Source organism: Mandrillus leucophaeus, unplaced genomic scaffold (genome assembly GCF_000951045.1).
Source record: "Mandrillus leucophaeus isolate KB7577 unplaced genomic scaffold, Mleu.le_1.0 Scaffold432, whole genome shotgun sequence".
Classification (NCBI taxonomy): Eukaryota; Metazoa; Chordata; class Mammalia; order Primates; family Cercopithecidae; genus Mandrillus; species Mandrillus leucophaeus.
In genome coordinates this window covers 1,314,796-1,341,481 of record NW_012104610.1, presented here as the reverse complement: position 1 = coordinate 1,341,481, position 26,686 = coordinate 1,314,796, and the positions used below count along the sequence as shown (strand labels likewise).

General features: G+C 53.1%; 4 protein-coding genes across 8 annotated transcripts in view; 2 read left to right on the top strand and 2 right to left on the bottom strand.

The window, feature by feature from the left end:
- Positions 1 to 2,812, top strand: part of CHRNA10 (cholinergic receptor, nicotinic, alpha 10 (neuronal)) — an 8,762-nt gene extending 5,950 nt beyond the window's left edge. For all 3 annotated transcript variants that reach the window (XM_011993713.1, XM_011993712.1, XM_011993711.1), the window contains exons 4-5: positions 636 to 1,168; positions 1,832 to 2,812. In XM_011993713.1, coding sequence (XP_011849103.1) covers positions 892 to 1,168; positions 1,832 to 2,289 — 735 coding nt within the window. In that variant the 5' untranslated portion in view covers positions 636 to 891 and the 3' untranslated portion in view covers positions 2,290 to 2,812. The remainder of the gene's footprint in view (positions 1 to 635; positions 1,169 to 1,831) is intronic.
- A 1,182-nt stretch (positions 2,813 to 3,994) lies between these two features.
- Positions 3,995 to 16,372, bottom strand: ART1 (ADP-ribosyltransferase 1). Its single transcript, XM_011993707.1, has 5 exons — positions 16,324 to 16,372; positions 9,032 to 9,146; positions 7,953 to 8,733; positions 6,913 to 6,954; positions 3,995 to 4,319 (listed from the first exon to the last, which is right to left on the bottom strand). Exons 2-5 carry the CDS (start codon positions 9,092 to 9,094, stop codon positions 4,222 to 4,224), a joined length of 984 nt encoding a protein of 327 aa, XP_011849097.1. The 5' UTR covers positions 9,095 to 9,146; positions 16,324 to 16,372; the 3' UTR covers positions 3,995 to 4,221.
- Positions 16,373 to 18,443: 2,071 nt separating this feature from the next.
- ART5 (ADP-ribosyltransferase 5) lies at positions 18,444 to 22,255 on the top strand. 3 transcript variants are annotated; one of them, XM_011993704.1, is made up of 5 exons: positions 18,444 to 18,571; positions 18,903 to 18,961; positions 20,401 to 21,130; positions 21,734 to 21,766; positions 21,974 to 22,253. In XM_011993704.1, the coding sequence occupies exons 2-5, from the start codon at positions 18,905 to 18,907 to the stop codon at positions 22,027 to 22,029; spliced, it is 876 nt and encodes a 291-aa protein (XP_011849094.1). In that variant the 5' UTR covers positions 18,444 to 18,571; positions 18,903 to 18,904; the 3' UTR covers positions 22,030 to 22,253. The 3 variants fall into 3 exon arrangements, with proteins under 3 accessions (XP_011849094.1, XP_011849096.1, XP_011849095.1); XM_011993706.1 differs by having other exon boundaries at positions 18,481 to 18,961; positions 20,401 to 20,926; positions 21,734 to 21,770; positions 21,858 to 22,255; XM_011993705.1 differs by having other exon boundaries at positions 18,481 to 18,961; positions 21,847 to 22,255.
- An 838-nt stretch (positions 22,256 to 23,093) lies between these two features.
- The window catches only part of LOC105549269 (short transient receptor potential channel 2-like), a 28,547-nt gene continuing 24,954 nt past the window's right edge, over positions 23,094 to 26,686 (bottom strand). Inside the window, 6 exon segments of the mRNA XM_011993732.1 lie at positions 23,094 to 23,604; positions 24,519 to 24,648; positions 25,413 to 25,491; positions 25,588 to 25,716; positions 26,254 to 26,371; positions 26,374 to 26,489. Of these exon segments, the coding sequence (XP_011849122.1) occupies positions 23,213 to 23,604; positions 24,519 to 24,648; positions 25,413 to 25,491; positions 25,588 to 25,716; positions 26,254 to 26,371; positions 26,374 to 26,489 (964 nt within the window). The 3' untranslated portion in view covers positions 23,094 to 23,212.

Sequence of the window (26,686 nt, the reverse complement as noted above, 5' to 3'; positions counted from 1 at the left end):
AGAGACGGGGTTTCACCGTGTTAGCCAGGTTGGTCTCGATCTCCTGACCTCGTGATCCACCCGCCTCGGCCTCCCAAAGTGCTGGGATTACAGGCGTGAGCCACCGTGCCCGGCCACAAGCAGAAGTTTATTAACCTGCTGTACCCATCACGGGAGAGGCCTTAGTTCAAAAGTATTTCTCTCTGAAGGCAGTGGCTTAGAGGCCTTGCTTAAATAGAAATTCAAGAAAGATCCAGTAAGTTGTAAATAGTGGCAAGACAAAGGAGAGCAGTTCCAGCCTTTAAAAGACGGGAAAACGTGGGAAGAGGGTAAAATCTGTTCCCAGATTCCTCTGGCACCTACTGGTGCCCTTTGGAAAAGCAAGTGCTGTCTCCAGCAAGGAAGGGCTGGTGTCTTGCCATCAGGCCAGCAGCTGCTGGAGCCAGGTGCTCCCCTGCGTAGTGTCTCGAACTTAACGAGCCTCAATATTCTGGGGAGAAGTTTTGGTTTCTTTCAGACCCTGGGGGTCTGCCCTGGGCTCCTGGCCTCCAGGGCTGCTTCTCGGGCTGGACAGCCTGGGTGAGCCAAGCCCCGCCCCAGCTGCTTCTCGGGCTGGACAGCCTGGGTGAGCCAAGCCCCGCCCCACCTGCCCGCAGGGCGGACGCGCAGCGGCCAGGCTCGGCCAGCACCAACGTGGTCCTACGCCACGATGGCACCGTGCGCTGGGACGCACCGGCCATCACGCGCAGCTCGTGCCCCGTGGACGTGACGGCCTTCCCGTTCGACGCCCAGCGCTGCGGGCTGACGTTCGGCTCCTGGACTCACGGCGGGCACCAACTGGATGTGCGGCCGCGCGGCGCTGCAGCCAGCCTGGCGGACTTCGTGGAGAACGTGGAGTGGCGCGTGCTGGGTATGCCGGCGCAGCGGCGCGTGCTCACCTACGGCTGCTGCTCAGAGCCCTACCCCGACGTCACCTTCACGCTGCTGCTGCACCGCCGCGCCGCCGCCTACGTGTGCAACCTGCTGCTGCCCTGCGTGCTCATCTCGCTGCTTGCGCCGCTCGCCTTCCACCTGCCCGCCGACTCGGGCGAGAAGGTGTCGTTGGGCGTCACGGTGCTGCTGGCGCTCACCGTCTTCCAGCTGCTGCTGGCCGAGAGCATGCCGCCGGCCGAGAGCGTGCCGCTCATCGGTGAGCAGCGGAGGTGCGGGGGAACCTGACGATGCGCCGGGGGCCCCCCCAGGGCGGGGCCGCGACAGGGCCTGGGTCTGCCGAACGGCCCGCTTCAGAGAATGAGGCGGGGGCGTCCTGGGAACGTCCCCTAATTTTGAGGGGAAAGGATTAGCTCCTTCCAGGGAGAACACCCCTCACGACTGGGTCTTGATGGTGGAACATCAGTATCCCCAGATCCTAGTAATAGGCAAAATCCATCGACTGCTCACTGTGTGCCAGGCACTCCCCTAAGCACTTGACCTTTATTAACTCAGGTAAACATCACCACAAACCTAGGAAGTAGGTCGTCTGGTTATCCCATTTGTACAAAAAGGATTCGTATCTTGCCCCAGCTCATGCCCATCGTTATTTGAGAGTGGGACTGTCCTGGATTGTGTATGAGTGCAGCTTCCAGCAGTGAGGGGAGCAATTAGGGAGCAGTAGCTTCTGATGACCCACGTGTAGGAATGAAGGATGGGGAGAACTTGGCCCTTACCTCCTTCCTGCTTCCATCCATGGGGCTTGGAGGGTCTGGAGAGCCTCATGGTGGGCTTATTTCCATTTGTGTAGAGGTGACTGGGAAGCTCAGGATCCACAGGCTTTTTGTTTTGAGTCCCAATTGGCTTTCTCTCTCTCTTGCAGGGAAGTACTACATGGCCACTATGACCATGGTCACATTCTCAACAGCACTCACTATCCTTATCATGAACCTGCATTACTGTGGTCCCAGTGCCCGCCCAGTGCCAGCCTGGGCTAGGGCCCTCCTGCTGGGACACCTGGCACAGAGCCTGTGCGTGCAGGAAAGAGGGGAGCCCTGTGGGCAGTCCAGGTCACCTGAGTTATCCCCTAGCCCCCAGTCTCCCGAAGGAGGGGCTAGCCCCCCAGCAGGCCCTTGCCACGAGCCACGATGTCTGTGCCACCAGGAAGCCCTACTGCACCATGTAGCCACCATTGCTAATACCTTCCGCAGCCACCGAGCTGCACAGCGCTGCCATGAGGACTGGAAGCGCCTGGCCCGTGTGATGGACCGCTTCTTCCTGGGCATCTTCTTCTCCATGGCCCTGGTCATGAGCCTCCTGGTGCTGGTGCAGGCCCTGTGAAGGGTAGGACTAAGTCACAGGGATCTGCTGCAGCCACAGCTCCTCCAGAAAAGGACAGCCATGGCCAAGTGGTTGCTGGTCTTTAAGCCAGCCAGTCTCTCCCCACTGCTCCTAAGACCCTGGGACACTTGACTTCACAATCCACAAGGGAGCACTCATTGTCTACACACCCTAACTAACAGAAATCCAGAGCCTGCCACTCCCCTAATTCCAAAAAAAAAAAGAAGAACTCTACAAAGGCCAAGGTCACAGAGTACAGTCTTGGAGGGACAGAATTGTTTGTGCTGGGTACTAGAGCTCTCAGTGGAGAGCGTGCGGGTTATTATGAGAAACTGAACTGAACTGCTCCGTTTCCTGTCTTCCTTCCTAGGTGGCTTCTTTGCAGGGCCTTGGCTCTTACCTTTCCCTGCCGAGGGGCTCAGGGGAAAGGATTGGGGATTCTCAGTTGAGTTTCCAGAGCAGGAGGCCCTACAGACATTTGGCCCCAAATCCCCGACTCAATAAAGTAAGCGTGTACCTAGCACCTCCTCGATGCCCTGTACTACCCTTGAGGTCTGTGGTAGTGGAAGCTGGGGGTCCAGGTCTGTCTGTACTTCAGGTCTGTCTCATGGCCACTGGTGCAAGTCCAAGTCCAAGTTCAAAGCCTGAGAACCTGAAGTTCTAATGTCCAATGGTAAGAGAAGGATGTCCCAGCTCCAGGAAAGAGCATGAATTTGCCTTTCTCCTACTGTTTTGTCTTCTCCATGCCCTCCCACATTGAGAGTGGAACTTGCCACTTAGTTCATCAACTCACACGCCAGTCTCCTGCTGAAAACCCTCACAGACACATCCAGAAATAACGCTTTCCCAGCTGTCCATGTATCGCTGGTGTCCATGATGGTGGATTATCAGAACTTATTAATGTCACTGTCACTAAAGTTGGTATATAACCCCCACTGCTCAATATGACGAGCTTAAAAAAAAAAAAAAAGAACTTAGGCAACCTAGGGAGACCGTGTCACTACAAAAAACACAAAAATTAATCAGGTGTGGTGGCACGTATCTGTAGTCCCAGTTACTTGGGAGGCTGAGGTGGGAGGATCTCTTGAGCCCAGGAGTTTGAGGCTACAGTGAGCCATGATGAGAGGAGCCTCAGGACTCATGGATTAGAGCAGAAGTTACATCTGTGCTGACAAAAGAATGGGACTTGGCTGAGGTGCTGATGGAGGACTAGAGCTCTCTCTTCCATCTCTCCTTCTCTCTGTGTGCTGGAGTTAGGCACCGTCCACCCCATTCTCACACTCGGACACTGAGAACTTGACAGTGTCCAAGGCAGGGGCAGTGCAGGGACCAGCCATTCACAGGTATTTGTTCCTTTCTGAGTTTCACACATTTCCTGGCACTACCTCTGTGCCTCTGACCCAGTCCCTTCCCTCAGGAAGCTCACAGTTTGACATGGCAGACAGACATGGACATGTGGTATACGGAAGCATTCAGGGCTCTGTGGAAGCACAGAGGCAGGGTCACTACCCCAGCTGGGTGGGAGAGGTCACAGAAGGCTTCCTGGAGGAGTGAACAAGAGCTTTCCAGATGGACATGTGAGGCATCTGAGTAACACCAACAGGTATCACTGCGAAGTGCTTTCCTCTCCAGTCACCCCCCAAATCAACTGAAGTCTTTCTATCTCCAAGTGAGTTGCTGCCTGTCTTGAAGTACCCCCCACACCGCCGGCCCAACCCTTTATTCAGAGTCTCACTCCTAGAGCCCTGGGTAAGGTTCAGTCCCCAAATTGTCTCCTGTTTCTCCACCAGCAGGTCTGGCAGCTACCAGAGAAGGTCCCAGAGTTCCCTGCAGATGGGGTTGCCAGGAATCTTGGTTACACTGAAAGCACACATTGCCAACATCCTCAGGATGGGCAGAGGCAGCAGGTGAGGCTGTCCCGTGTCTCATGCATCAAAGGAGGCCTGGACTGTCTGGAAAGGCCCTCACTGCGAGGAACCAGAGCAGCAGCAGCAGAGACGAAACTGCAGAGAGGGGGCTCTGACCCATGGCTGCAGAGAAAACAGGCAGAGAGGTTTTGGGAGAGAGAGAGAAAAAGAGGTATTTAGGAGCACAGGAGCAAAGTGGGGACACACAGATTCAAGGTGGAGAGATTGGCAGAGTGAGCTGGACAGACTGATATACAAAATTGCCACAGGCAACAGAGATAAAGATCAAGTTTAGGGAGGCGCTGGTCCAATGGTAATGTGTTATCAGAACTTACACTAGTGTCACTAAAGTTGATGTACAATGCCCCCACTGCTAAATTTGACTGCTTTAAACAATTTTAGGCAACCCGGGCAACATAGGGAGACCCCTTCTCTATAAAAAATACAAAAAGTAGCCAGGCATGGTGGCATATATCTGTAGTCCAAGCTACTTGGGAGACTGAGGTGGGGGGATCACTTGAGCCCAAGAGTTTGAGGCTACATTGAGCCGTAGTGGTGCCACTGCACTCCAACCTGGGTGACAGAGTGAAAAAAAAATTTTTTTTAATAAAGAATTTAGGAAGGTAGACAGAGACGAGGAGACCAATTAGAGTCCCAGTTTCTCTTCCAGAGGTCATTGTGTCTAACTTAACTGCTTTCTATTGCCACAAATAAGGTGCTTCAGAGTGGGATTTAACGTGGATTTAAGATCAGAGTAGGATCTACTGTGGCTGAACTTGGCTCCTTTGCCCAAACCCTGGTAGGAGAGGTGTGGGGTGGACTAGAAGGAGAAATCCTAAACTTTTCCAGTTACTGGAATTATATCATCAAAACTCAAAGATGCCTGGGAGGCTGGAAACTTGGCTTCTGATCCTGGCTCTGCCATGAACTCACTGTCACCTTGAGCAAATAATTTGTCTCTGGGTCTCACTTGACCATATGAAATGGGTAATGCCTCCTGTTCCGCCTCCTTCCCATAGATTACTGTGCAATAAAGATGGATGGGATGGGATGGGATGGGATGGGACGGGACGGGACGGGACGGGACGGGACGGAACGGGACGGGATGGGATGGGATGGTGTCTGGGGAGGGATATCCTGGTGTGGTGGTTCAGAGTTTGGCTCTAGAGCCAGGCTCTCTGGACTCCACTTCTTAGTAGCTGGGTGGCACAGGGCTGCTTGCTTCTCCTCTTTGCACCTTTGATGTTTTTGTTTTTGTTTTGTTTTGTTTTGGGACAGAGGTTCACTCTTGTTGCCCAGGCTGGAGTGCAATGGCACAATCTTGGCTCACAGCAACCTCCGCCTCCTAGGTTCAAGAGATTCTCCTGCCTCAGCCTCCCAAGTAGCTAGGATTACAGGCATGCACCACCACGCCCAGCTAATTTTGTATTTTTAGTAGAGACGGGGTTTCTCCATGTTGGTCAGGCTGGTCTCGAACTCCTGACCGCAGGTGATCCGCCCATCTTGGCCTCCCAAAGTGCTGGGATTACAGGCGTGAGCCACCGCGCCTGGCTTCTCTTTGCACCTTTGTACCTTGGTACTGTCATCTGCAGAACAGAGGTGATGACAGTACCATTGGGGCGTGGTGAGAATGAATGGCATGATGTGCCTGGAGTGGATCAGAGGAAGCTGGGGGGTCCTTCCTGCCCACTTACAGAGTTCTGAAGGACAGAGGAGTTCTAAAGGCTTGGGGAGGAGCTGCTGTTTCTTCCCTGGAAATGGCCCATTCCCACCTAGAGACATGGTGACCTGGGTAGGCCTTGGCACACCAAGTGTCTGAGGGAAGAGAAGAGTCACAGCTGGAGATCATCTGGTCCAATTTGCTTATTATACACACCGAGAAACTGAGGCACAGAGAAAGAATGGGTTGGTCATAGAGAAAGAGCAGAGCCTGGACTAGAGCCCAGGCCTCCAGCACCCAAAGCTGGCCTTCAAAGGTGGGTTTGAGGGAGCCCTGAGGGCAGTAACAGAGACAGTGGGTTCTGCACTGGGAGGCAGAGAAGGACCAAAGGAGGACGTTGCGGGGAGCAGCCCTTCCATCCCTCACTTCACTGCAGCCTGAATCTCTCAGGGGCCTGATCAGTGGCCTTTTCCTGCAAAGGACAGGCAGACCCAGGCTGGAGAGCAGGTGTCTCTGCTCCCCCAACCATCTGCTCTCCCACACACTCATCTCTTGGCTAAGGCTGGCAACCCCCAAGGTGCCACTTCAGTGAGTGCACTTTTTTTATTATTATTATTAATGAGGTTGTTTCCTTATAAAAGATCCAGGTGGGCCGGGCACGGTGGCTCACGTCTGTAATCCCAGCACTTTGGGAGGCCAAGGTGGATGGATCCCCTGAGGTCAGGAGTTCGAGGCCAGCCTGGCCAACATGGTGGGCAGGGAGACAGCAGTTGGGTGCTGTGCCCCTAAGGTCCAGCTCAGGCTGTGGTCTCTACTAAAAATACAAAAAATTAGCCAGGCGCGGTGGCATGCGCCTGTAATCCCAGCTGTAATCAAGAGGCTGAGGCAGGAGAATGGCTTGAACCTGGGAAGCGGAGGTTGCAGTGAGCTGAGATCGTGCCATTGCACTCCAGCCTGGGCAACAAGAGTGTAAACTCTGTCTTAAAAAAGAAAAAAAAAGATCCAGGTGATGGGGTCAGGGATGAACTGAGTCCCACGGGTGCCTGCAGCCCTTACCTGAATTATCCAGATGGCAAGGCCCAGACTTGCACTTCTTGTCTATAGAAAAGAAACAGTAAAGAATGAAAGGCTCAGGAGCTCTCAGGATGGAAAGGGACCTCAGAGCCCTGGTGGTCCATTCCTGACTTGTTCTAGGAGAAGTTGGTACATTTCCCCCTAATTCTGCTCTTTCATGGTGGAACTTCCTCGACTAGGTTTGCCTCAACCCATGAGAAGCAGGGCCAGAAGGGAGTGGGCCATCAAAGCCAGGGTCGACTCTGGGGCACTCCTGCTCCCTGGGCCTGTAACTTTGCCTCCCTGCCACACTCACCTCTCCCTCTTCCATGCCTCGCCCCAGCCTGGTTTGTGTTCTTTGCATGCCCTCCTCACCTTATGTCAACTCATGCATGCTCCTGTTGCTGTCCAAGATAGGAAGTGAAGTCCTTAGCCCTTCAGAAATTAAGAACCTGGGCCCATTCCCGTGGTTCTTCTTCTGGCCTGTGCTGGGGACATGGACAGGAGGAGCGTCCACCACTTCCCGACCACAGCCTGAGTGTGACCTTAGGGGCACAGCACCCAGCTGCTGTCTCCCTGCGCCCACCACCCCACCCAGCACAGAATTCTTCTTCCAGCTCATCAATGCACTCTTCTCAGAAACTGAGGTTGGGGCTCCTACTCATTTCTGGCAACAGCTATTTAGGTATCAATAATCTGGCTGGAAAATAATTCCCTTCCAGCCTCTGACCAGGAGAAAAGCCCGACCAGGCCTGCTTGCCCGCCCAAATGGTCAGAGACCCCTCCCTTGGCCAGGAAACCTTTCCAGCCACCCAGCAGGCAAGTGGCCAACTATGGCTTAGATCCCTTCAAGGGCAGTAAGTGCACCCCTCAAAAGGTTATGTCTCCCCTTAGATGGAAGGGGTTGGGAGCTGGTGGATATGACTGGTTGTATTTATGTATCCCTGGGACACAGGAGATAGGGGCTTGGGTTTGCCGAAGTCCCTGGTGGATGTGGAAGGCCCACCTTCTGCACAGGTGCTGACTGGCGCTTGCCCTCCTACCTTTGATGTACTCGCAGTTGTAGGTGCTGCGCTTGCCCAGGGCCTGGAGGTAGATGCGGGCGGGGCCCTGGGCCGGTCTGCTGGCATTGATCACTTGGAAGGTCTCGAAGGGGGGGATCAGCACCTCTTCCTCTCCAGGGAAGAAGGAGTAGCCCTTGATAGGGGCCCCGAGGCAGGTCCAGATGCCAAAGAAGGTGTCCTCACCAAACTGCTGGGCCGCAACATTCTTCAGGGAGGCGGAAGCAAAGCCCCCCAGCCTCACAGTGGCCCCGGGCCCTGCTGGCCGGAAGCGCAGGCCATGCACACCTCGGAACACCTGGTGGCACCGGGGTGGACGCTGGCCCCTGCCCAGGAGCTGCAGGGCCTCGGTCAGCAGGAAATGGAGTGTCTTGAAGGAGAAGTGATGGAGGTAGTGGGCCCGGGAGCGACCTGCCTCACGCACGGCTGCATTGAACTCCTTGTGCAGGGGGCTGTTGGCTGTGTAGGCCAGGAGGGCCACCCCATGCTCATCGCGGAAGCCCAGGGGTGGCGGGGGTGGACGGGTAGGGCTGAGACTCCACTCTGGCCCCCAGGCCTGGCGCTCCTGCCATTGGCTTCTTGCCAGTGTCCAGCCGTCTGCATACACCTTGTTGGCCTGGAACTCCGTGTGGTTGAGATCTGGAAGAGCAGCTGTCATGGCAGCAGCACAGCCAGCGTACTGGTCATCAAAGGAAGCCAGGGCCATGTCCAGCGGCATCTCTTGAGAGAAGAGGTCTCGTCGTGTGATGGGGTGGCTCTGGGCCTGAGGGGGCAGGAGCAGCAGGGACTGAGAGGATAGGCCCCTGAGAGAATGAGTCCCCTGCCATCCAGCTCTCCCCTCCACTGAGAAAGGCAGGAAGGGCCCCAAACACACCTGGTGGGGAAGGGGATTGGGAACCTCTGGCTGTAATTTCCCCAAGACTAGCATCTGGGGCTGTCCCCTTGGGCTGAGTGATCCCCAAGGGAAGCGTCAGGCATTCTTTCCTCTCTCCTTCCAGGGTTCAGAAGAAGCTGATGGCTCAGTTCCCTGCTGGGGTGGGAACAGTGGGGGATGCCCGTACCTGAAGTGCTTCCATGAGGCCCACAGACACAAGAAGCAGAGACATCATAGCAGGCATCTGCATGCTGGTGACCCTGGGCCAGTTGCTGTCTCTCTTTGAGTCTCAGTTTCCTCATCTGGAAAATTGCAGTGTTAATCTGTATAGTTTAATAAACATGAATCGACACTTATCTGTGCCATTCCTAGTGCTTGGCACTGAGAGTCACAAGACAGACATGGAGGCTCAGAAGAGAGAGGACCTTTCTTGCTGGAAGGAACATGCGTGACTTCCTGGAGGAGTGACGTGAACAGGGTCTTGCAGGATGAACAAGAGACTAAAATGTCAGCAAGTGGAGACTGGGAGATATTGTGCAGCAGGAATGGAAAAAGCAAATGTATTGGAGGTGGGAACTGAGGATGTAAAGAGGGAAAGATATGTCTTCTAGGCTGGCAGAGCTCGCAGGGTAGGAACGTTGGGAAGATGGGCCAGTCATGAAGGGACTTGACAGCCACGGTGAGAGAGCTGGGCTTCACCTCACAGGGGTTATGGGGTTGGGATGGGGGCAGATCCAGGAGTGTGCAGCTGGTGGGGCCTTAGCAGGACTCCAGGAACAGACTTAGAGCAGGGCTTGGTCCACCAGTTGCCCCCACTCCCTGCAGTCCTCTTGTGGAATGAGCCTTCCATGCTTCCAGGGAGGGACAGATATAAACCCCAGGTGCTGGGGAAAGAGGGGATCAGAAAAGCAGGAGAAGACAGAGGATAATGGTTTCCCCAAAGCAAGCAGCATGAACCACAAGCGTTCCACACCCTCCCTGTTGGGGGACAGGTGGAGTGCCTGAAGTGTCTCCAAGAAGAGGGTGTCCAGGCATTGGGTCTGGATTGAAACTGGCAGTTTCCTTTTTTTTTCTTTTCTTTTCTTTTTTCTTTTTTTTTCTGAGACCAAGTCTCACTCTGTTGCCCGGGCTGGAGTGCAGTGGCTGATCTTGGCTCACTGCAACCTCCACCTCCTGAGTCCAAGTGATTCTTTTGCCTCAGCCTCTGGAGTAGCTGGGACTGCAGGTGCCTGCCTCCACGCCCAGCTAATTTTGGTATTCTTAGTAGAGACAGGGTTTCACCATGCTGGCCAGGATGGTCTCGAACTCCTGACCTCAGGTGATCCGCCCACCTCGGCCTCCCAAAGTGTTGGGATCACAGGCATAAGCCACCGCGCCGACCCTATTGTCATTTTTTTAAGAACTAAAAGGAAACATGCTTACACATACACACTTTATTACCTTTTTTCCTCAGGAAAAAAATATGAACTTCCTTCCACGTCAGTACATACATACCTCCCTTGCTCACATAATGGCAGCTTGGTTTATCTCACGGTATAAACCATAATTAACCATTTCATACTTATGAACACTTAGATTTTTTTCCTAATTTTAAAATATTGTACATAATACTACAGTGAATATTTAGGTATATAAATCCTTGTCTACTTGTGTGCATGTTTTTATAGGAAAGATTTTGAGAAGTAAAATGAGATCTAAAGAATATGAATACTTTTTATTTTGATAGAAACTACCACCCCACCAACAATGGATGAGAGTGCCCTTTATTCCACATCTTTGCCATTGCTGAATATGATTGATCTCTTTTTAATTTCCATTTAACTGGTAGGCAAAATGGTATCTACTTTTTTTGTTTGTTTGAGGCAGGGTCTTGCTCTGTTGCCCAGGCTGGAGTACAGTGGCATGATCATAGCTCACTTCAGCCTTGACCTTTTGAGCTCAATCGATCCTCCTGCCTCAGCCTGCCGAGTAGCTGGGACTACAGGCACACAACACGATGCCTGGCTTATTTTTATATTTTTTGTAGAGATGGGGTTTTGCCATGTTGCCCAGGCTGATCTCGAATTCCTGGGCTCAAGCAATCCACCCACCTTGGCCTCCCAGCATGCTGGGATTACAGGTATGAGTCAAAGCTTCCAGCCTCTGTTTTCTTTCTGTACACAAATGGTAATATAGTCAATGGGCCTTTATCTTTTGGAATCTGATAAAAGCTGAAACCTCCCTTTAGAAAATGAATATATGCACCTTCAAACAAATGTTACATAAATATCAGGGTGGTTATGCTTCTGCCCCCAATCTCATTTAGGTTAAGCGTCGCTGCTTTATCATCTCTGGCTCTGGGGAGACCTAAGTTTGGGTAGTTCAGTGACTCTAAGACACTGGGATTCTATGTGTCTATAATTGATCTTCAAATCTAAGACCTGTAATTGCCAATACACAATTTAAATGTGAAGTATGAGCTTCTCTGGGCAATGGAGTTAGCAGTAGTTTTTACCAAATTCCACATGTCCAAAATGGAGCTCATTATCGTCTCCCCCTCAAAAGCTGCTTACTCATTTATCCAACAATTTTTTTTTTTTTTTTTGTCTAGCATCTGTAGCATGTCAGGTACTAAGGATAAAATTATGAACAACAGCCAGGCATGGTGGCTCCAGCCTGTAATCCCAGCACTTTGGGAGACTGAGGTGGGAGGATTACTTGAGCCCAGGAGTTTGAAACCAGCCTGGGCAACATAGTGAGACACCATCGCTACTAAAAATAAAAAAATACGTCCGGGCAACTTTGGGAGGCCGAGGCGGGTGGATCACCTGAGGTCAGGAGTTCAAGACCAGCCTGGCCAACGTGGTGAAACCCCATCTCTACAAAAATACAAAAATTAACTGGGCATAATGGCAGGTGCCCGTAATCCCAGCTACTCGGGAGGCTGAGGCAGGAGAATAGCTTGAATCCAGGAGGCGAAGGTTGCAGTGAGCCAAGATCGCGCCATTGCACTCCAGCCTGGGCGACAGAGTGAGACTGCGTCTCAAAAATTAAAATACATACATACATACATACATACATACGCCAGGCTACAGGGTGTGGTGGTGCATATCTGTAGTCCCAACAACTCGGCAGGCTGAAGGTAGGAGGATTGCTTGAGTCCAGGAGGTTAAGGCTGTAGTGAGCTATGAAAACCCACTTCCCTGGGCGGGTGCGGTGGCTCACCCCTCTAATCCCAGCACTTTGGGAGGCCAAGGCGGGTGGATCACCTGAGGTCAGGAGTTTGAAACCAGACTGGCCAACATAGTGAAACCCCGTCTCTACTAAAAAGGCAAAAAATTAGTTGGGCATGGTGTTGTGCGGAAGCTGAGACCGGAGAATCTCTTGAACTTGGGAGGCAGAGATCGCAGTGAGCCGAGATCGCACCATTGCTCTCCAGCCTGGGCGACAAGAGTGATACTCTGTTTCAAAAAAAAAAAAAAAGACTTGAGTTCTTGTCTGTGGTCTCTTGAAGTTCACCAAGGAGGCTAGAGCTGCTGTTACTAGTTGTTCACTTTCCTGTGTGTAGAATCCAGTCATGGGCTCAGGTGAGGCTTTTTCTCACTCTATGCACCCCAAGAGAGGAACACATGCCCCAGGACTGGTGCCCTAAGGCCTTGACCATTGTGATTGGCTCATGGATGGACACATGACCCAAGAAGGCCAATCAGAGGGCTTCCTGCCAGTTGATCTAAGGATTCAGGGTAAAAGAGAGTGTACCTGACTGGGTGGTTTCCTCAGCCCATATTCCCGGACACCGTCTTGGAGTCCACATGCAGGTGCAGTGGATAGTTCTCACGCAGGCTGTCAGCCTCCCACTTCTAGGGCTCACATTTTTCTGTGTCTGAGGCGTTCTTCATCACCCTGGGAGCCTGTTTTTTTGCAAGCACAGGGCAGGCCAAAAGTGTAGGGGATTTAACGTTCCCAAGGACAGCCTTCAACCAATGAGGTCTGGAAGTCAGACTTCCTGTCCCATAGAGGGTCTCCGGTGGGACTGGTTGATCACAGTGGTAATAGGCTTTTAATTGGCTGCTTTTCTCTTCTCTATCTGACTTTGCCACTCCCTGACTTGTATTTCTTGGGATCACTTTATAAAGAAGTTCACTGCACCCATGTACTTGTCTATGGGTCTGCTTTTGGGGGAAGGAAACTGAGAGTCTTTTCTTCGGAAGATTCTTCTTTAGTCTGGACCCCCAGAATGAACACATGAGGAACAGGCCTGAGCCCAGCCCAGAGCGAGGAAGACCCCAGCTGAGCCAGACCAGTGGTCTGAGCAGAGCTGCCCAACCAAGTCCAGTTTAGATAAGCCACTTGCTGTCAACCCGAAGACCATGAGCCTGGGAGTAAATGTTTGTTTGCCACTGAGATTTTGTGGCACACGGCAAAATGGTTATGCAGCAAAAGCCCACTGGGCCAGCTGTATCTCTCATTGTGTCTCTGCAACTCAGTTTCTGTCTGCATCTGCTCTACAGTAAACAAGATAGATCAGAGGCTTGGGGGGAGGAGAGGCTTGAAGGCAGACTGAGGACATGGAATCAGAGGACCTAAGAGAATGGCAGTGAGGACAGACAGAGTTAGGAGACAGAATTTACAAGACTTGATGTCTGATGGGCTATAGGGGACGTGAGAGAGGGAAAAATCAAGGATGACACCCAGGTTTCCATTCTTTAAACTAGAAACACAGAGGAGAAGTGGAGTAGACTTAAAAAAAAAAAAAATGAAGCCCCTCTTTTGTTGCCCATCTTCTTCCACCATTCTTACATGACTGCAGAGTGTCCTGCTCTAACACAGCCCTGTGAAACTTTACTTTTTTTGTTTCAGCCTCATTGAAGTATAATTGGTATACAAAATAATTAATATATACAATTTGGTGATTTTGGAACTAAGTATACACTCATGTTACCATTACCACAATCAAGGGAATAAACATGTTCGTCACCTCCAAGTTTCTGTGTATCCCTTTATTTTCATTTTATTTTTATTTTTATTTATATATTTATTTATTTATTTTGAGACAGGGTCTCACTCTGTTGCCCAGGCTGGAGTGCAGTGGCATGATCTCATCTCACTTCAACCTCTGCCTCCTGAGAATCAAGCGATTCTCCCACCTCAGCTTGCCGAGTAGCTGGTACTACAGGTGCCCACAACCACGCCCAGCTGATTTTTGTATTTAGTTGAGAAGGGATTTCGCCATCTTGACCAGGCCAGGCTGGTCTCGAACTCCTGACCTCAGGTGATCCATCCGCCTAGGCCTTTCAAAGTGCTGGGATTACAGGCGTGAGCCACCGCACCCAGCCTTGTGTTTTTTGTTTTGTTTTGTTTTTTGAGACAGTTTTGCTCTCGTTGCCCGGGCTGGAGTGCAATGGTGCGATCTCGGCTCACTGTAAACTTTGCCTCCCGGGTTCAAGCGATTCTCCTGTCTCAGTCTCCCAAGTAGTTGCAATTACGGGCGCGCGCCATCACGCCCGGCTAATTTTACATTTTTAGTAGAAATGGGGTTTCTCCATGTTGGTCAGGCTGGTATTGAATGCCCAACCTCAGGTGATCCACCCACCTCAGCCTCCCAAAGTGCTGGGATTACAGGCATGAGCCACCGCGCCTGGCCTGTTTTTAGTTTTATTTACTTTTGTTTTGGTTTTGGCTTTCGTGTAGCAAGAACATTTAATGTGAGATGTACCCTCTTCACACATGTTTAAGTTCACAATGCCTTATTGTTACTGTAGGCACAATGTTACACCAGAGGAGACTTGAAAAGCTCATTTTGCTCATTATTGTAGTCCCATTACAAAGCAGATGCTCAATAAAAATGTATTGAATTAATGATCAGGTTTGGAGGGGAAATGGTGAGTTCACTTTGGGAAATGTGAACTCCCCGAAGCAGATGTCCAAGAGGTAGCAGAATGGACAATCAACAAGACATGAGAGTCACAGACAATTGAAATCAGGGAAGAGATGAGCTCCCCAGAGCAAGGAAAAGAGAAGGCTGAAAGGCAGAGGGCGAGCTGCTTGATGGTTGAAGCCAGAGGTCAGGTGGAGCCGCACTCCTCCTTGGCTTTCTAGAGTCTCTTTGCATCTGGTCCTTGGGTTCCATGAGATACCATGGTATCCTTGTGATAAAATCCTCTTTAGGCTTAATCTAGCTCAGGGTGGCTCCTGTTAATTTGCCATGGCAAGTCTCACGTGATAAACCATCCCCATTATTCACCCAGTCATCCGTGATTGTCCCCTGGGTGTCCATTCAGTCAATCATTCGTCAAACATTCACATAGTTGCCAACTAACGCTGGGTGAGATAGGGGTCCATCCTAGATTCTCCTTCCCTTCAACATCCGCACTCCCTGCCCCGGCTCAGGCTTGCCCGTGCCTCCTCACTGATCTCCCCCTCCACAGTCAGCCCCACTAACCTGCCTGCCCAGGGAGGGCGATGTTTCTAAACTGGTCATGTTCCTTATGTGCTTAAAAGCCCTCTGTGCCAAAACTGACTGGAAGAAATATCTCAAAGTATAGAGGAAAAATTCAGAGACGAAAATTATGAGGGAAGAGATAAGAGCACATCTCGAAAAAAAAAAGCAAACAAACAGACAAACAAACAAAACATCCCTCCATACCCTCAAAACAGAGGCCAACATCCTTATCCTGGCCCTCTACGCCCTCTGCAGCTCACACCTGCCACTCCTGCTTGGCTTCTGTAGTGCAGAACAAAGTCACAGGTGGGACTCCATGGTTACCCTCCCTGTGGTTCTGCACACATTGTCCCCTCTCCTTGGGACACCCTTCTCCTGGCTACCCACTCTTCAAGGCTTAACCCGGGGGGGTCACCTCCTCCAGGAAGCCCTCTGACTCCTCTGGGCTCCCATATCACCCTGTGCTGTCCTCTGTCACTGTCCTTATCACACTGTGCTGCCCTTATATGTGCCTGGCTCCTCTCCTGGCCGGTGAATTCCTTGAGGGCAGGGAGCATGTATGCCAAGACCAGGCACTGGGTAGGCCTCAGCATGTTTGCTGAGAGTCTGAGGAACTTTCTCAGCTCAGCTAACAGCGGAGACCACTGCAGAGCAGGTGGGTGGCTGGCCTTGGTGACTAGTGTCAGGGGAGATGTAGTGGGAGCCGGAGGGATGGGGTGGGCATGGGCCAAATTGCTGGGGATGCTGAGTAACTCCTTTTCTAGCCCAAGGGAGTTGCCGTTCTGTCCTCCCTCTCATCCTGCTTGGGGCCATTCTTTCATCAGTTCCTCATCCAGGCCCTTGCTGAACATACCCTCCTGGGAATGTGAACCCAAATCTCCCCACAGGAATCTCAAACTTCCCATGGACCCCAACCTTCCTAAGTATCCCAAACTTCATCAAAGTTTCCTGGAAACTTGTTCTCATGACTCCTAAAATTCCACCATTCATCTCCCAAACTTCACCTCAACACCACTTTTCCTGCTCAACACCCCGGAGGAGAGTGGTGCGCTCCTTACCTAGGCCTTGTCCTGCGTGGGGAAGCTGCTGCTGGTCTCCACCATGGCCACCAGGAGAGGGGAGGACAAGTTTCTTTTTGATATTGTCAATCCCCACCCCTTGCACCTGCCCCACACAGCTGCTCAGAAACACGACACTCCCCCATCTATTTCTGGATGTCTCCTCAGGGTTCAGGAACACCAGCCTCTGCTCAGTCTGACCTGCCCAGTGTTCGTCCTACAAAAAAGAGAATCCCTGAAGCCAGATAGGAGGTGGACTGAAGCACTAGGGATCCAGGTTGGGACAACTGCCTCCTCACTGGCTATGGTCCTGTACTCTGGTCAGTCAAGGAGGAGGAAGAGAGGAGGAAGCTTCAGCACCTCAGCTTCAGAGAGCATCTCCTTAGATTTTGTACCTTTCACGTGAACACTGAGACTTAGCAAGGTGCCAGGAGAGATTCAAACTAAGGAGGCTGGATTCTGGGTCCCAGTTCCAGCTCTGACTCGCCAGGTGATCTTGGAGGACTTCTTTCTGCTACACTTAGGATCCCTGCCAATGACTAGATTTTTGTTGTTGTTGTTGTTTTGTTTTTTGTTTTTTATTTTTTGAGATGGAGTCTTGCTCTGTCGCCAGGCTGGAGGGCAGTGGTGCAATCTCGGCTCACTGCAACCTCTGCCTTCCGGGTTCAAGTGATTCTCCTGCCTCAGCCTCCCGAGTAGCTGGCACTACAAGCGCCCGCCACCATGCCAGGCTAATTTTTGTATTTTTAATAGAGATGGGGTTTCACCATGTTGGCCAGGATGGTCTCAATCTCTTGACCTCGGGATCTGCCCGCCTCAGCCTCCCAAAGTGCTAGGATTACAGGACTGAGCAACCGCGCCCTGCCCTGGAGCTGTTTTTCTAACAAGCACTCAGAAGCACCTCCCTCCCCACCCTCCTCCAAGACTGGACCCACAGTATGTCTTCCCGTTTGGTCTACAGAAAGGATTCTGGGAGACAGCAGGATTCTCTGGGACTACAGGTGCCCGCCACCATGCCAGGCTAATTTTTGTATTTTTAATAGAGATGGGGTTTCACCATGTTGGCCAGGATGGTATCAATCTCTTGACCTCGGGATCTGCCCGCCTCAGCCTCCCAAAGTGCTAGGATTACAGGACTGAGCAACCGCGCCCTGCCCTGGAGCTGTTTTTCTAACAAGCACTCAGAAGCACCTCCCTCCCCACCCTCCTCCAAGACTGGACCCACAGTATGTCTTCCCGTTTGGTCTACAGAAAGGATTCTGGGAGACAGCAGGATTCTAGGTGGAGGCAACTTTTTATTTGACAGTCTGAGGGGATGAGGGGACAGGGATGGGGGAAATTAATGAGCCAGACCAGGCTGGAGTCCTTTGGGTAGCTCTAATCTTTCGTGCCTACCTCAGCTCCAGCAGGCAGCATTTCCAAATCCTAGCTTTCGGAACCCTCAGAAATCCTAGCTTTCAGCGACCCTCCGGCCGCTGGGGGAAGGAAGGGTGACATCCCCCCTCCTCCTGGCTCAGGCTGCTGGGAAGCTCTTCCCTGAGCTACGAATTCCTCCGCTGGCCCCTTCCCCCATGGCCTCTGACGCGGCATCCAAAACTCAGAGCCAGGTTATTTATAGATAAGCCCAGAGGAGGTGGGGGAAAGGCCAGTGTTTACAAACATGGGTCACCTGAGTCTGAGCGGTACCGAAAGCGGTCTGGGGGAGGGGCGAGCCTGGATCCTGTGGATTTGCGACCAAGGGCTCTGTCTCTGGCCCAACCCCACTGAAGGGGTATGGGGAGAGGGCCCAGAGAAGGGAGGGAGTGGGCGCTGCTCAGATGCTGGAGCACGTGGCCCAAGGTGTGGGCCAAATGCAAACTCTACAATTCAGAGTGCTCCAGGGGCGACCTTTTGGCTGGCGGGACCTCCGCAGGGCCCCCTGGCCTGGTCGTCTGGGGGCCAGGGGCCGACCGGGTCAGGGACCGCCTGAGGGAGAGACCAAGTCTCACAAGTTCCTTCCCCCTCACAGCCAAAGAGGGTCCCGCAGAAAGACCCCGCAGTCCTGGAGAAGGGGAGTTGCCCCTCAGCCCCTGCCCCGCCGCGGCCGCTCCCGGCCCCGCGTGCGGCACTGGGAAAGGGGTGTCGGGTTACCAGCGCGGGGGCTCTAGTTAGCCTCGGGAACCTTGCTTTCAGCCGGACTCCGGGGACAGCGCAGCGCCCGCCCGAGCCCTCGGCGCTACCTCCCGCTCGCGGCCTCCGCAACCTTCAGGTGGGTCCTCTGCCCCCGGCCCTCTCCTCTCTGGCGGAGCCAAACTGCGGCCCCGCCTTTACCGTCTCAGAAAAGTCCCCGGACTGGAGACTCTGAGGAAGGGGCGTCGGGAGCCTGGAGCGGAGACTTGGAGCGGGGGGGCGGACAATAAACTCCAGGCCCTGCCCACGCCCCCGGCCCCGCCCACGCCCCTCCAGGGCCCTAATCCTGGACCCCGGATCCCGCGCGCCTGGAGACAGGGTCCGGATCTCCCTCGAGCCCCTCGAAACCAGGACTCCAGCGCCACTGGTCCCGCCCTCACCCGGACTCCTGGCCCTCACGTCTCCTCCAGGGATGGCACTGGCGTCACTGATGATGGCCCTCGGCTGCCTTGGCCTCCACACCTGGAAGGTAACTCCAGGAACCATCTCCAGTCCCCAAGGGGGACATTGAGGGGCAGACCCTGAGGAAGTGGACTGGGGGCTGACTCCTCACAGCCCTCTCCCAGGGACTCTTCCCTAGGATTCCACTCTTAACTCTCTTCCTCTCAGGAACCTCCATCTCTGCAGGGAGCCCCAGGTTCCCATTCTGTCTCCTAGAACCCCCACCTCCATTCCTCTCTGGATGCCTCCAACATTCTCCTCCCCACCTCTCATCTCCCAGCGCAGGCACAGTCCCGCAAAGCCTCCTTGAGTTACCTGTGTGCTGCAGTCCTGGCAGCCTCTCCCAGCCAAGGCTTGTCCAACTCCCCACCACCCCTACCCCAAATGTGGGTACAGAGCAGGGGAGGACGCAGGCGTCTCAGAGCTGACAGTGATTTGGTGTGGTGGCTGAGCACCTACCTGCAAGGGCTTCCTGCTGGATGAGAGGGAAAGAGAGCCTGAGGAGACTGGGGCTGGGGGTCAGGTAGCTGGACACTTGCTGTGTGTAGTATTTGCATATCACCTGCCTGCTAGATCTTACAGCCAGAAAAGTGCTTGGTAGTCATCTAGTCCCACCTCCCACCGACCGCAGGAACTTTTCTAATGACAGGATGATCCCTTTTAGGTTGTACAGAGGTAATGCTCTTTATGCTGTCTTCATAATAACTGTGAGGTTGGAAGTATCCTCAAGTCCAGAAAAGTTATGACACTTGCCCAAGATCTCACAACTAATAGGTGGTAAAGTCGAGATTTCAGGCTGGGCGCGGTGGTTTATGCCTGTAATCCCAGCACTTTGGGAGGCTGAGGCTGGTGGATCACTTGAGGTCAGGAGTTCGAGACCAGCCTGACCTACATGGTGAAACCTTGTCTCTACTAAAAATACGAAAAATTAGCTGGGTGTGGTATTGCACACCTGTAATCCCAGCTACTCAGGAGGCTGAGACAGGAGAATTGCTTGAACCCAGGAGGCAGGGTTGCAGTGAGCCAAGATCGTGCCATTGTACTCCAGCCTAGGCAACAGAGTGAGACCTCGTCTCAAAAAAACAAAAAGAAAAGAACAAATTAGCCAACCATGGTGGCATGCACAGGTAATCCCAGTTACTTGGGAGGCTGAGGTGGGAGAATCACTCCAACCTGGGAGGTGGAGCTTGCAGTGAGCAGAGATCTCACCACTGAACTCCAGCCTGGGCAACAGAGCAAGACTCTGTCTCAAAAAAAAAAAAAAAAAGATTTCAGCCCATGTCTGTCTGACTCCAGTGCCTGTGCTATTTAAGCCTCTTATTGGGTCCTTGCCAAATTGCATATACCTGATATTTGGGGATAGAAATGAGATTCTGTGTTTCTGGATGGGTTTGCCCCCAGGACCCGTGTCCAGTGCTCTGAACTTACGCTCTTTTCGGTGTGGCACCTCTCTTCCTTCCTCCACAGGCCCAGGCTGTTCCCATCCTGCCCCTGGGACTGGCTCCAGACACATTTGACGATGCCTATGTGGGTTGTGCAGAGGAGATGGAGGAGAAGGCAGCCCCCCTGCTAAAGGCGGAAATGGCCCACCATGCCCTGCTGCGGGAATCCTGGGAGGCAGCCCAGGAGGCCTGGGAGGACAGGCATCGAGGGCTCATCTTACCCCCCGGCTTCAAAGCCCAGAACGGAATAGCCATTATGGTCTACACCAACTCATCTAACACCTTGTACTGGAAGTTGAATCAGGCCGTGCGGACAGGCGGAGGCTCCCGGGAGCTCTACATGAGGCACTTTCCCTTCAAGGCCCTGCATTTCTACCTGATCCGGGCCCTGCAGCTGCTGCGAGGCGGTGGGGGCTGCAGCACAGGGCCTGGGGAGGTGGTGTTCCGAGGTGTGGGCAGCCTTCGCTTTGAACCCAAAAGGCTGGGGGACTCTGTCCGCTTAGGCCAGTTTGCCTCCAGCTCCCTGGATAAGGCAGTGGCCTGCAGATTTGGTAATGCCACCCTGTTTTCTCTAACGACTTGCTTTGGGGCCCCTATCCAGGCCTTCTCTGTCTTTCCCAAGGAGCGCGAGGTGCTGATTCCCCCCCATGAAGTCTTCTTGGTCACCAGATTCTCTCAGGATGGAGCCCAGAGCCTGGTGACTCTCTGGAGCTATAATCAGACCTGCAGCCACTTTAACTGCGCCTATCTGGGTGGTGAGCTGTGCATGGAGGAAGCAGGACTGGCAGTGTGGGTGAAATAAGCCAGAATGTTCCTACACAATAATCCCCAGGGCCTTCGGGAGACCCACTTGGTTAAAGGGGAATTGAGGGCTGGAAGTCAGCTGGAGTTAATGTCATCTGTGACTTGGGTTTTTTTGGGTCCTATAAGTGTTTTCCAGATTTGTGAACATTCTCAGATGATTCTATATGTCCTCAAAAGGTCCATCTGCTACACAGTCTAATAGACCAAAAGAACCTGGTTAAGGAGATTAGCAAGCAGCAGAAAGAGCCAGGGGGACTGCTTCAGGTCTCAGGGGGCCCTGGGCTTGATGAGGCTGATAGGGCATGTATGTGCCACTCCCAAGTGCTAAGGCAGGGACAGATGGAAGAGTGACTGGGTCTTGGGTGGGAAGAGGGATGGAAACGCAATCTGGAAAAACTTCCTGGAGGACCGAGGAGGAAAGAAAGTCAGAAGTTTCCCTTTAGGTGAAGGGAAAATAGATTGAGAGGGGAAATGGCCCTGCCAAGGCCTGATGGGCCGGGCAGTTTGGGTGTGAGTCTGTCCACATGGAGGCCTCACTCTGCTGTCTGTTGCAGGGGAGAAGAGGCGGGGCTGTGTGTCTGTACCAGGTGAGTCGCTCTTCCATCCTCCCTCAGCTGCTTTGACTCCCCCTCACCCTGCTGACCCCTTCCTTTTCTTCTCCCTCCAGCAGGGGTGCAGCCAGTCACAATCTGAGGGGGCCTCCTCTCTGCCCCCTTGGAAGACCCTGCTCTTGGCCCCTGGGGAGTTCCAGCTCTCAGGGATTGGGCCCTGAAACTCCAACATCTGCCACTTAGGAGCCCTGGGAACGGGTGACCTTCATATGAAGAAGAGGCGCCTCCAACAGCCTTGAGAAGCAAGAACGTGGTTCCAGACCCAGCCCTAGCAGCCTTCTCCCCAACCAGGATGTGGGGCTGGGGAGGCCACAGCAGGGCTAAGGGAACTCTGCTATGTGGTGGGGACTTCCCGGGACAAGCAAGGGAAGTACTGAGGCAGCCACTTGATTGAACGGTGTTGCAGTGTGGAGACATGGAATTTTATTGAGGCAGCCACTTGATTAAAAGGTATTGCAGTGTGGAGACATGGAATTTTATGATTGGTTTATTCCATGAGACTAGACCATCTGCCCCACTCTGGCCTTGCTAGGCTGAGGGACTGACTGAGGGACTAAAAAAATAACTTCCTGGGGCCGGGTGTGGTGGCTCACACTTGTAATCCCAGCACTTTGGGAGGCTGAGGCAGGCGGATCACGAGGTCAGGAGATTGAGACCAGTCTGGCTAACACGGTGAAACCCTGTCTCTACTAAAAATACAAAAAAATTAGCTGGGCGTGGTGGCAGGCACCTGTAGTCCCAGCTACTCCGGAGGCTGTGGCAGGAGAATGGAGTGAACCCATGAGACGGAGCTTGCAGTGAGCGGAAATCTCGCCACTGCACTCCAGCCTGGGTGACAGAGCAAGACTCCGTCTCAAAAATAATAATAATAGTAACTTCTTGGTCACTCCTAGACACAATCTCCTGTGCAGACCCGTGTCACACTCTAACTTGCAAATCCAGAAGCTAGAACAGCTAGGGGGTCCTCACGACAACCATGAAGGCAGGAAAGCAGGCAGGTGATTCCTCAGCCCCACTTGTGAGGTGAGGAGTGCAAAGACAAGGAAGGAAGCAACTGGTCAGAGGGTTCCCATTGAACCCCGACCTCCCATCTCCCCGGACTCCTGCCTCCTGGTCCGGAACTCTCCATGAAAGATCTGAGGAAACTCAAAGTAGGATCCTAAGCCCAAGACACTTGGGACCACAGAGCAAGTCATTTCTCTCTGTCCTACTCCCACAAGGGTCCATTTCAGGGGAAAGAAGGGCGAGGACCTCAAAACATCAGGAGACAGAGATTCTCACACAGCCCGGAGGCCTCTCACATCCAGAACAGAAACTTCATTGAAGCAAGAAAAGCAGCGCAGGCTCCTCCCAAGGGGTCCCCCACCCTTACCCTCCTAGGCTACCACCCTCAGCAGCAGAAGAAGGGAGCCTTCCACTGTATCAGGACCTCCCCTCAGTCCCCGAATCCTCCCCCTGGGGCAGGTCCGCAGCCCCCTTTGCTTCCTGCTGCCTATGTACTAGCACATGAGCTGGGGAGCGCGGGCCGGAATCTCCAGAAGCCAGAGTCCTCGCCCCTCCACTGTCCGGAAGCCCGGTTCCTGATGATTCCTGGGTCCCCACAATCCCAGGCCCTGTCAGCTCTGCGGTCTCAGGGATGGGAGGCCCCAGGTTCTGGAAGCTGTTGTGCACTCAGGTGATGCAGTGACTGAGGATGCTGGCACTGTCAGGAGGCCGGGGTGTACCTCCCTCTGCCAGAGTTCACTGCACACAGGCTACCTCGCTTTGCAGTCGAGATACGGTCTTGGTCAGCTCTGTGAGTCTGTTGCCCAGGTCTGGAGGAGGTGGAGTACTGAGGGGCCTTTCAGAGGATGAGCCTGCCGTGTACCCCTTTTACCCTTTACAGAATCCCAGGGGTTGCCATATCCAGAGTTCCTGAGGGAGAACTGGAAGAAGTGAGGAACGGGTGTGTGGGCTAGGGGTCAGGTGGGTGGGTGAAACTGGGACAGGTGAATCCGATCGGGTGGGGAGGGAGGAGCTGAGGAGCTGGAAAGAAGGGAAGTCTGGGGGCCAGAGAAGGATGACAAGCCATGGGGAAAGCTGTTACTGGGTAGACGTTCATGCGTTCCCCCCCCACCGCCCTCTCCCCAGTCTATGGCCAGCCAGCTCACCGCATCCTTCAGGGCCCAGTTCACATCCCTCCCCGCTTTGTCCATTCTGCTACTCTATTCTTCTGCCTTCTTATGAGCCTCTGAAAATGACGGGCTTCTTCTCCCTTCAGGCACTGATAGCAATTTGCGTCTGTCTTAGCTGCACTTAACGCCCAGTGTGATGGTTTCTCTTCCTCACCAGACTGAAAGCTTCCCATGTGTCCCTGCCCCGTCCCTCCCTCCAAGACAGGGCCTGGAACGAAAGAGGCCATAGTGATGAATGTTGGTGGAATGAGTCAGTAAGTGAGTGAATGAAAGAGGTGAATGAGTGACTGGGTAAGGGAGTAAATGGGAGAATAACTGAACACACCTAAAGGCAGGAATGAGCAGTTACATGAAATGAGTGGGATAAATGCCTGGATGGGTCAGAGGGTGATGGAGTGCAAGGGGCCATGCTGTGCAGGTTGCCCTTCCAAGGGCAGGGCAGGATGGGGCCACATATTATGCAGGCTGAATGAGGATGTGACTCTGGGAATGGGGCCTTTATCCCAGCTGAGCAAGGAACAGGAATGGGGAGGGCTTGGAGGTGGGCGACGAACCTTTCTGCTGGGTCTCCTCGAATTTATGCCGGGCGGTCTCTATGTAGCGCTGCACCAGGGCGTTGATGATGTGAAGGCAGTAGGATCCATGCTGTTCCTTCCCAGGCACAGCCCCTGCCCCAAGATTGGCCTGGAATGGGAAGACAAGAGGGTGGGGGAGATTCTCTACCTCCAACCTTCCTCTGATCACTGCCCATGCCCCCCCACCCCCAGGCAAAAAAGGCCCAAGCAAAGTCTGTGTAGACTTTTCTGTCCCTGACCCACCTAGCCCCTGGCCTCCACCCCACAGTGTGGACCTGGAAGGTAGAAGGACAGGGTCCAGAAGCTGGGCAAGGGCTGATGGTGAGAGGACCAGGAAGGGGTGGGTGAGGGCTGGGAGGCTGATGGTGAGGAGGGGAGAGCCCCCTACAGACCTGGCAGTACTTGAATTAGGAAGGTACCTTCATGCCAGGCCAGACTGGGCTGGGGAGCTCCTTGGATGTCTGGCCTCTTGGCCTCCTCTCTCAGGCCACTGTCAGCCATCTAACTGCCCTGTTTGTGGGACATTTCTTTGACTTCTTAACATGTTTTTTTAAAAAATGTTCAAGTATGTCTCGGACCAGTTTAAGAGAAAAAGTTCTGTCTGGAGCTTAGTGAGTATTTCTAGCTTGGGAGGAGGGTGGCAAGGACTTCTGTTTAGGCTGCATGACACAGGGTTGGAAATTCAGGAAATGGCCAGAGCCAGGAAGAGGGAAAGGGAAGCCATGTGAGAGAGTAGAAATTGAGACAGGCTTTCTGGGGAACATACCTGGAAAGATAGATAAGCCCGGGGTATGCAGACAAGTGGATGGTATAGACAATACAGGTGAAGGCCTGACACCAGGGTGACCAGCAACAAGCTGAGGAGGTACTCACAAAAGTAGGGATGAGGGGATAGTCTGGCTTCTTGGTTTTGCAGCAGGAACAGCAACAGCAAATGAACTGGCAAATTCTCCTGAGAGATTTCAATGGTGGGAAGAAGTTGGTTAGAGGACAGGGAAATGGGGGCAGGGGCTGGGGATTTGGGGAGTGGGAGCTCTGAGGTCATCACCTGAGAAGGTAGAAGACAGCCTTTGGGGAGGGCAGGATGTTGAAGGGCACAGGCAGTGTCAGGCCCTCTCGGAAGTAGGACAGACAGATCTTGGAGCGAGCAAACTTCCACTCCACGTCAGCATCATCCCGGGAGCCAGGCAGCAGGGGGTGGTACAAGGACCTCGTTAGCACATGGCCCCCCTGCCCACTCAGACTTTCTTTTCCCCACTCCTCACATCTTTGATTCTCCAGTGTGTCTATAATCCTAGCCAGCCTCTTTCTTCTCCCCATACTTATCTCCGACCTCCACTGTCCCCCATTTCCTCTCTCCCCACTATTGTCTTTCATCTTTCTGACATCCAGTTCCTGCCCAGCCTATTCTCCAGCCTGCAGACCCTAACCCATCCGTTTCCTTCCCTCTCCCTCTCATGTTCCCGTTTTCTTCTCTACAACACACTCCTCTGCCCAACCCTAAAGGGGAATCAGCACTAGACTTTGGTGTCTGGAGATACTAATAGCATCACTAAGACCCTCATTTTACAGAGGAAAACTTGTCCAAAGCCACAAGCAAGACAACAGTGGAGGCAGAGCACAACGCCACATGTCTTGCCCCTTTGCACCCTATTCCTCTCCATTCCTTTTTCCCTTCTGCTCCCTGGCCTAAACTGGCCTCTGTTTACACACCTCAATCTTCTGGAAGGAGTTGGTGATCATAGCAATGAGCATATTGAGCAGCACAATGACCACGACGATGGTAAAGATGCCATAGAGGGCCCGGTCCACAAACTCAGGCACCAGAAACTGTCCACCATGCTGTGCTCTTCCATGCTGAACATGGTCCAGAACAGAAACTGGAACGTCTCATTGAAACTGGCATGCCAGGCCAAGTAAGGAACAAAAAATGAGGGGTGGGAGAAGAGCCTGAGCTCACCCACACATACTCCTTCCCACTCCCAGGATGCGGCCAAGAGTGCCCACTTCTGTGCAGCCCTTTGGACCACCTTGGCCAGTACAGACACTTGCTGTTTCTGAGCTCCAAATCTTATTCTTTCAGTCAACCAGTATTTACTGAGCACACGGTAGTGTCACAGGTGCTAAGGATACATCAGTGGACAAGA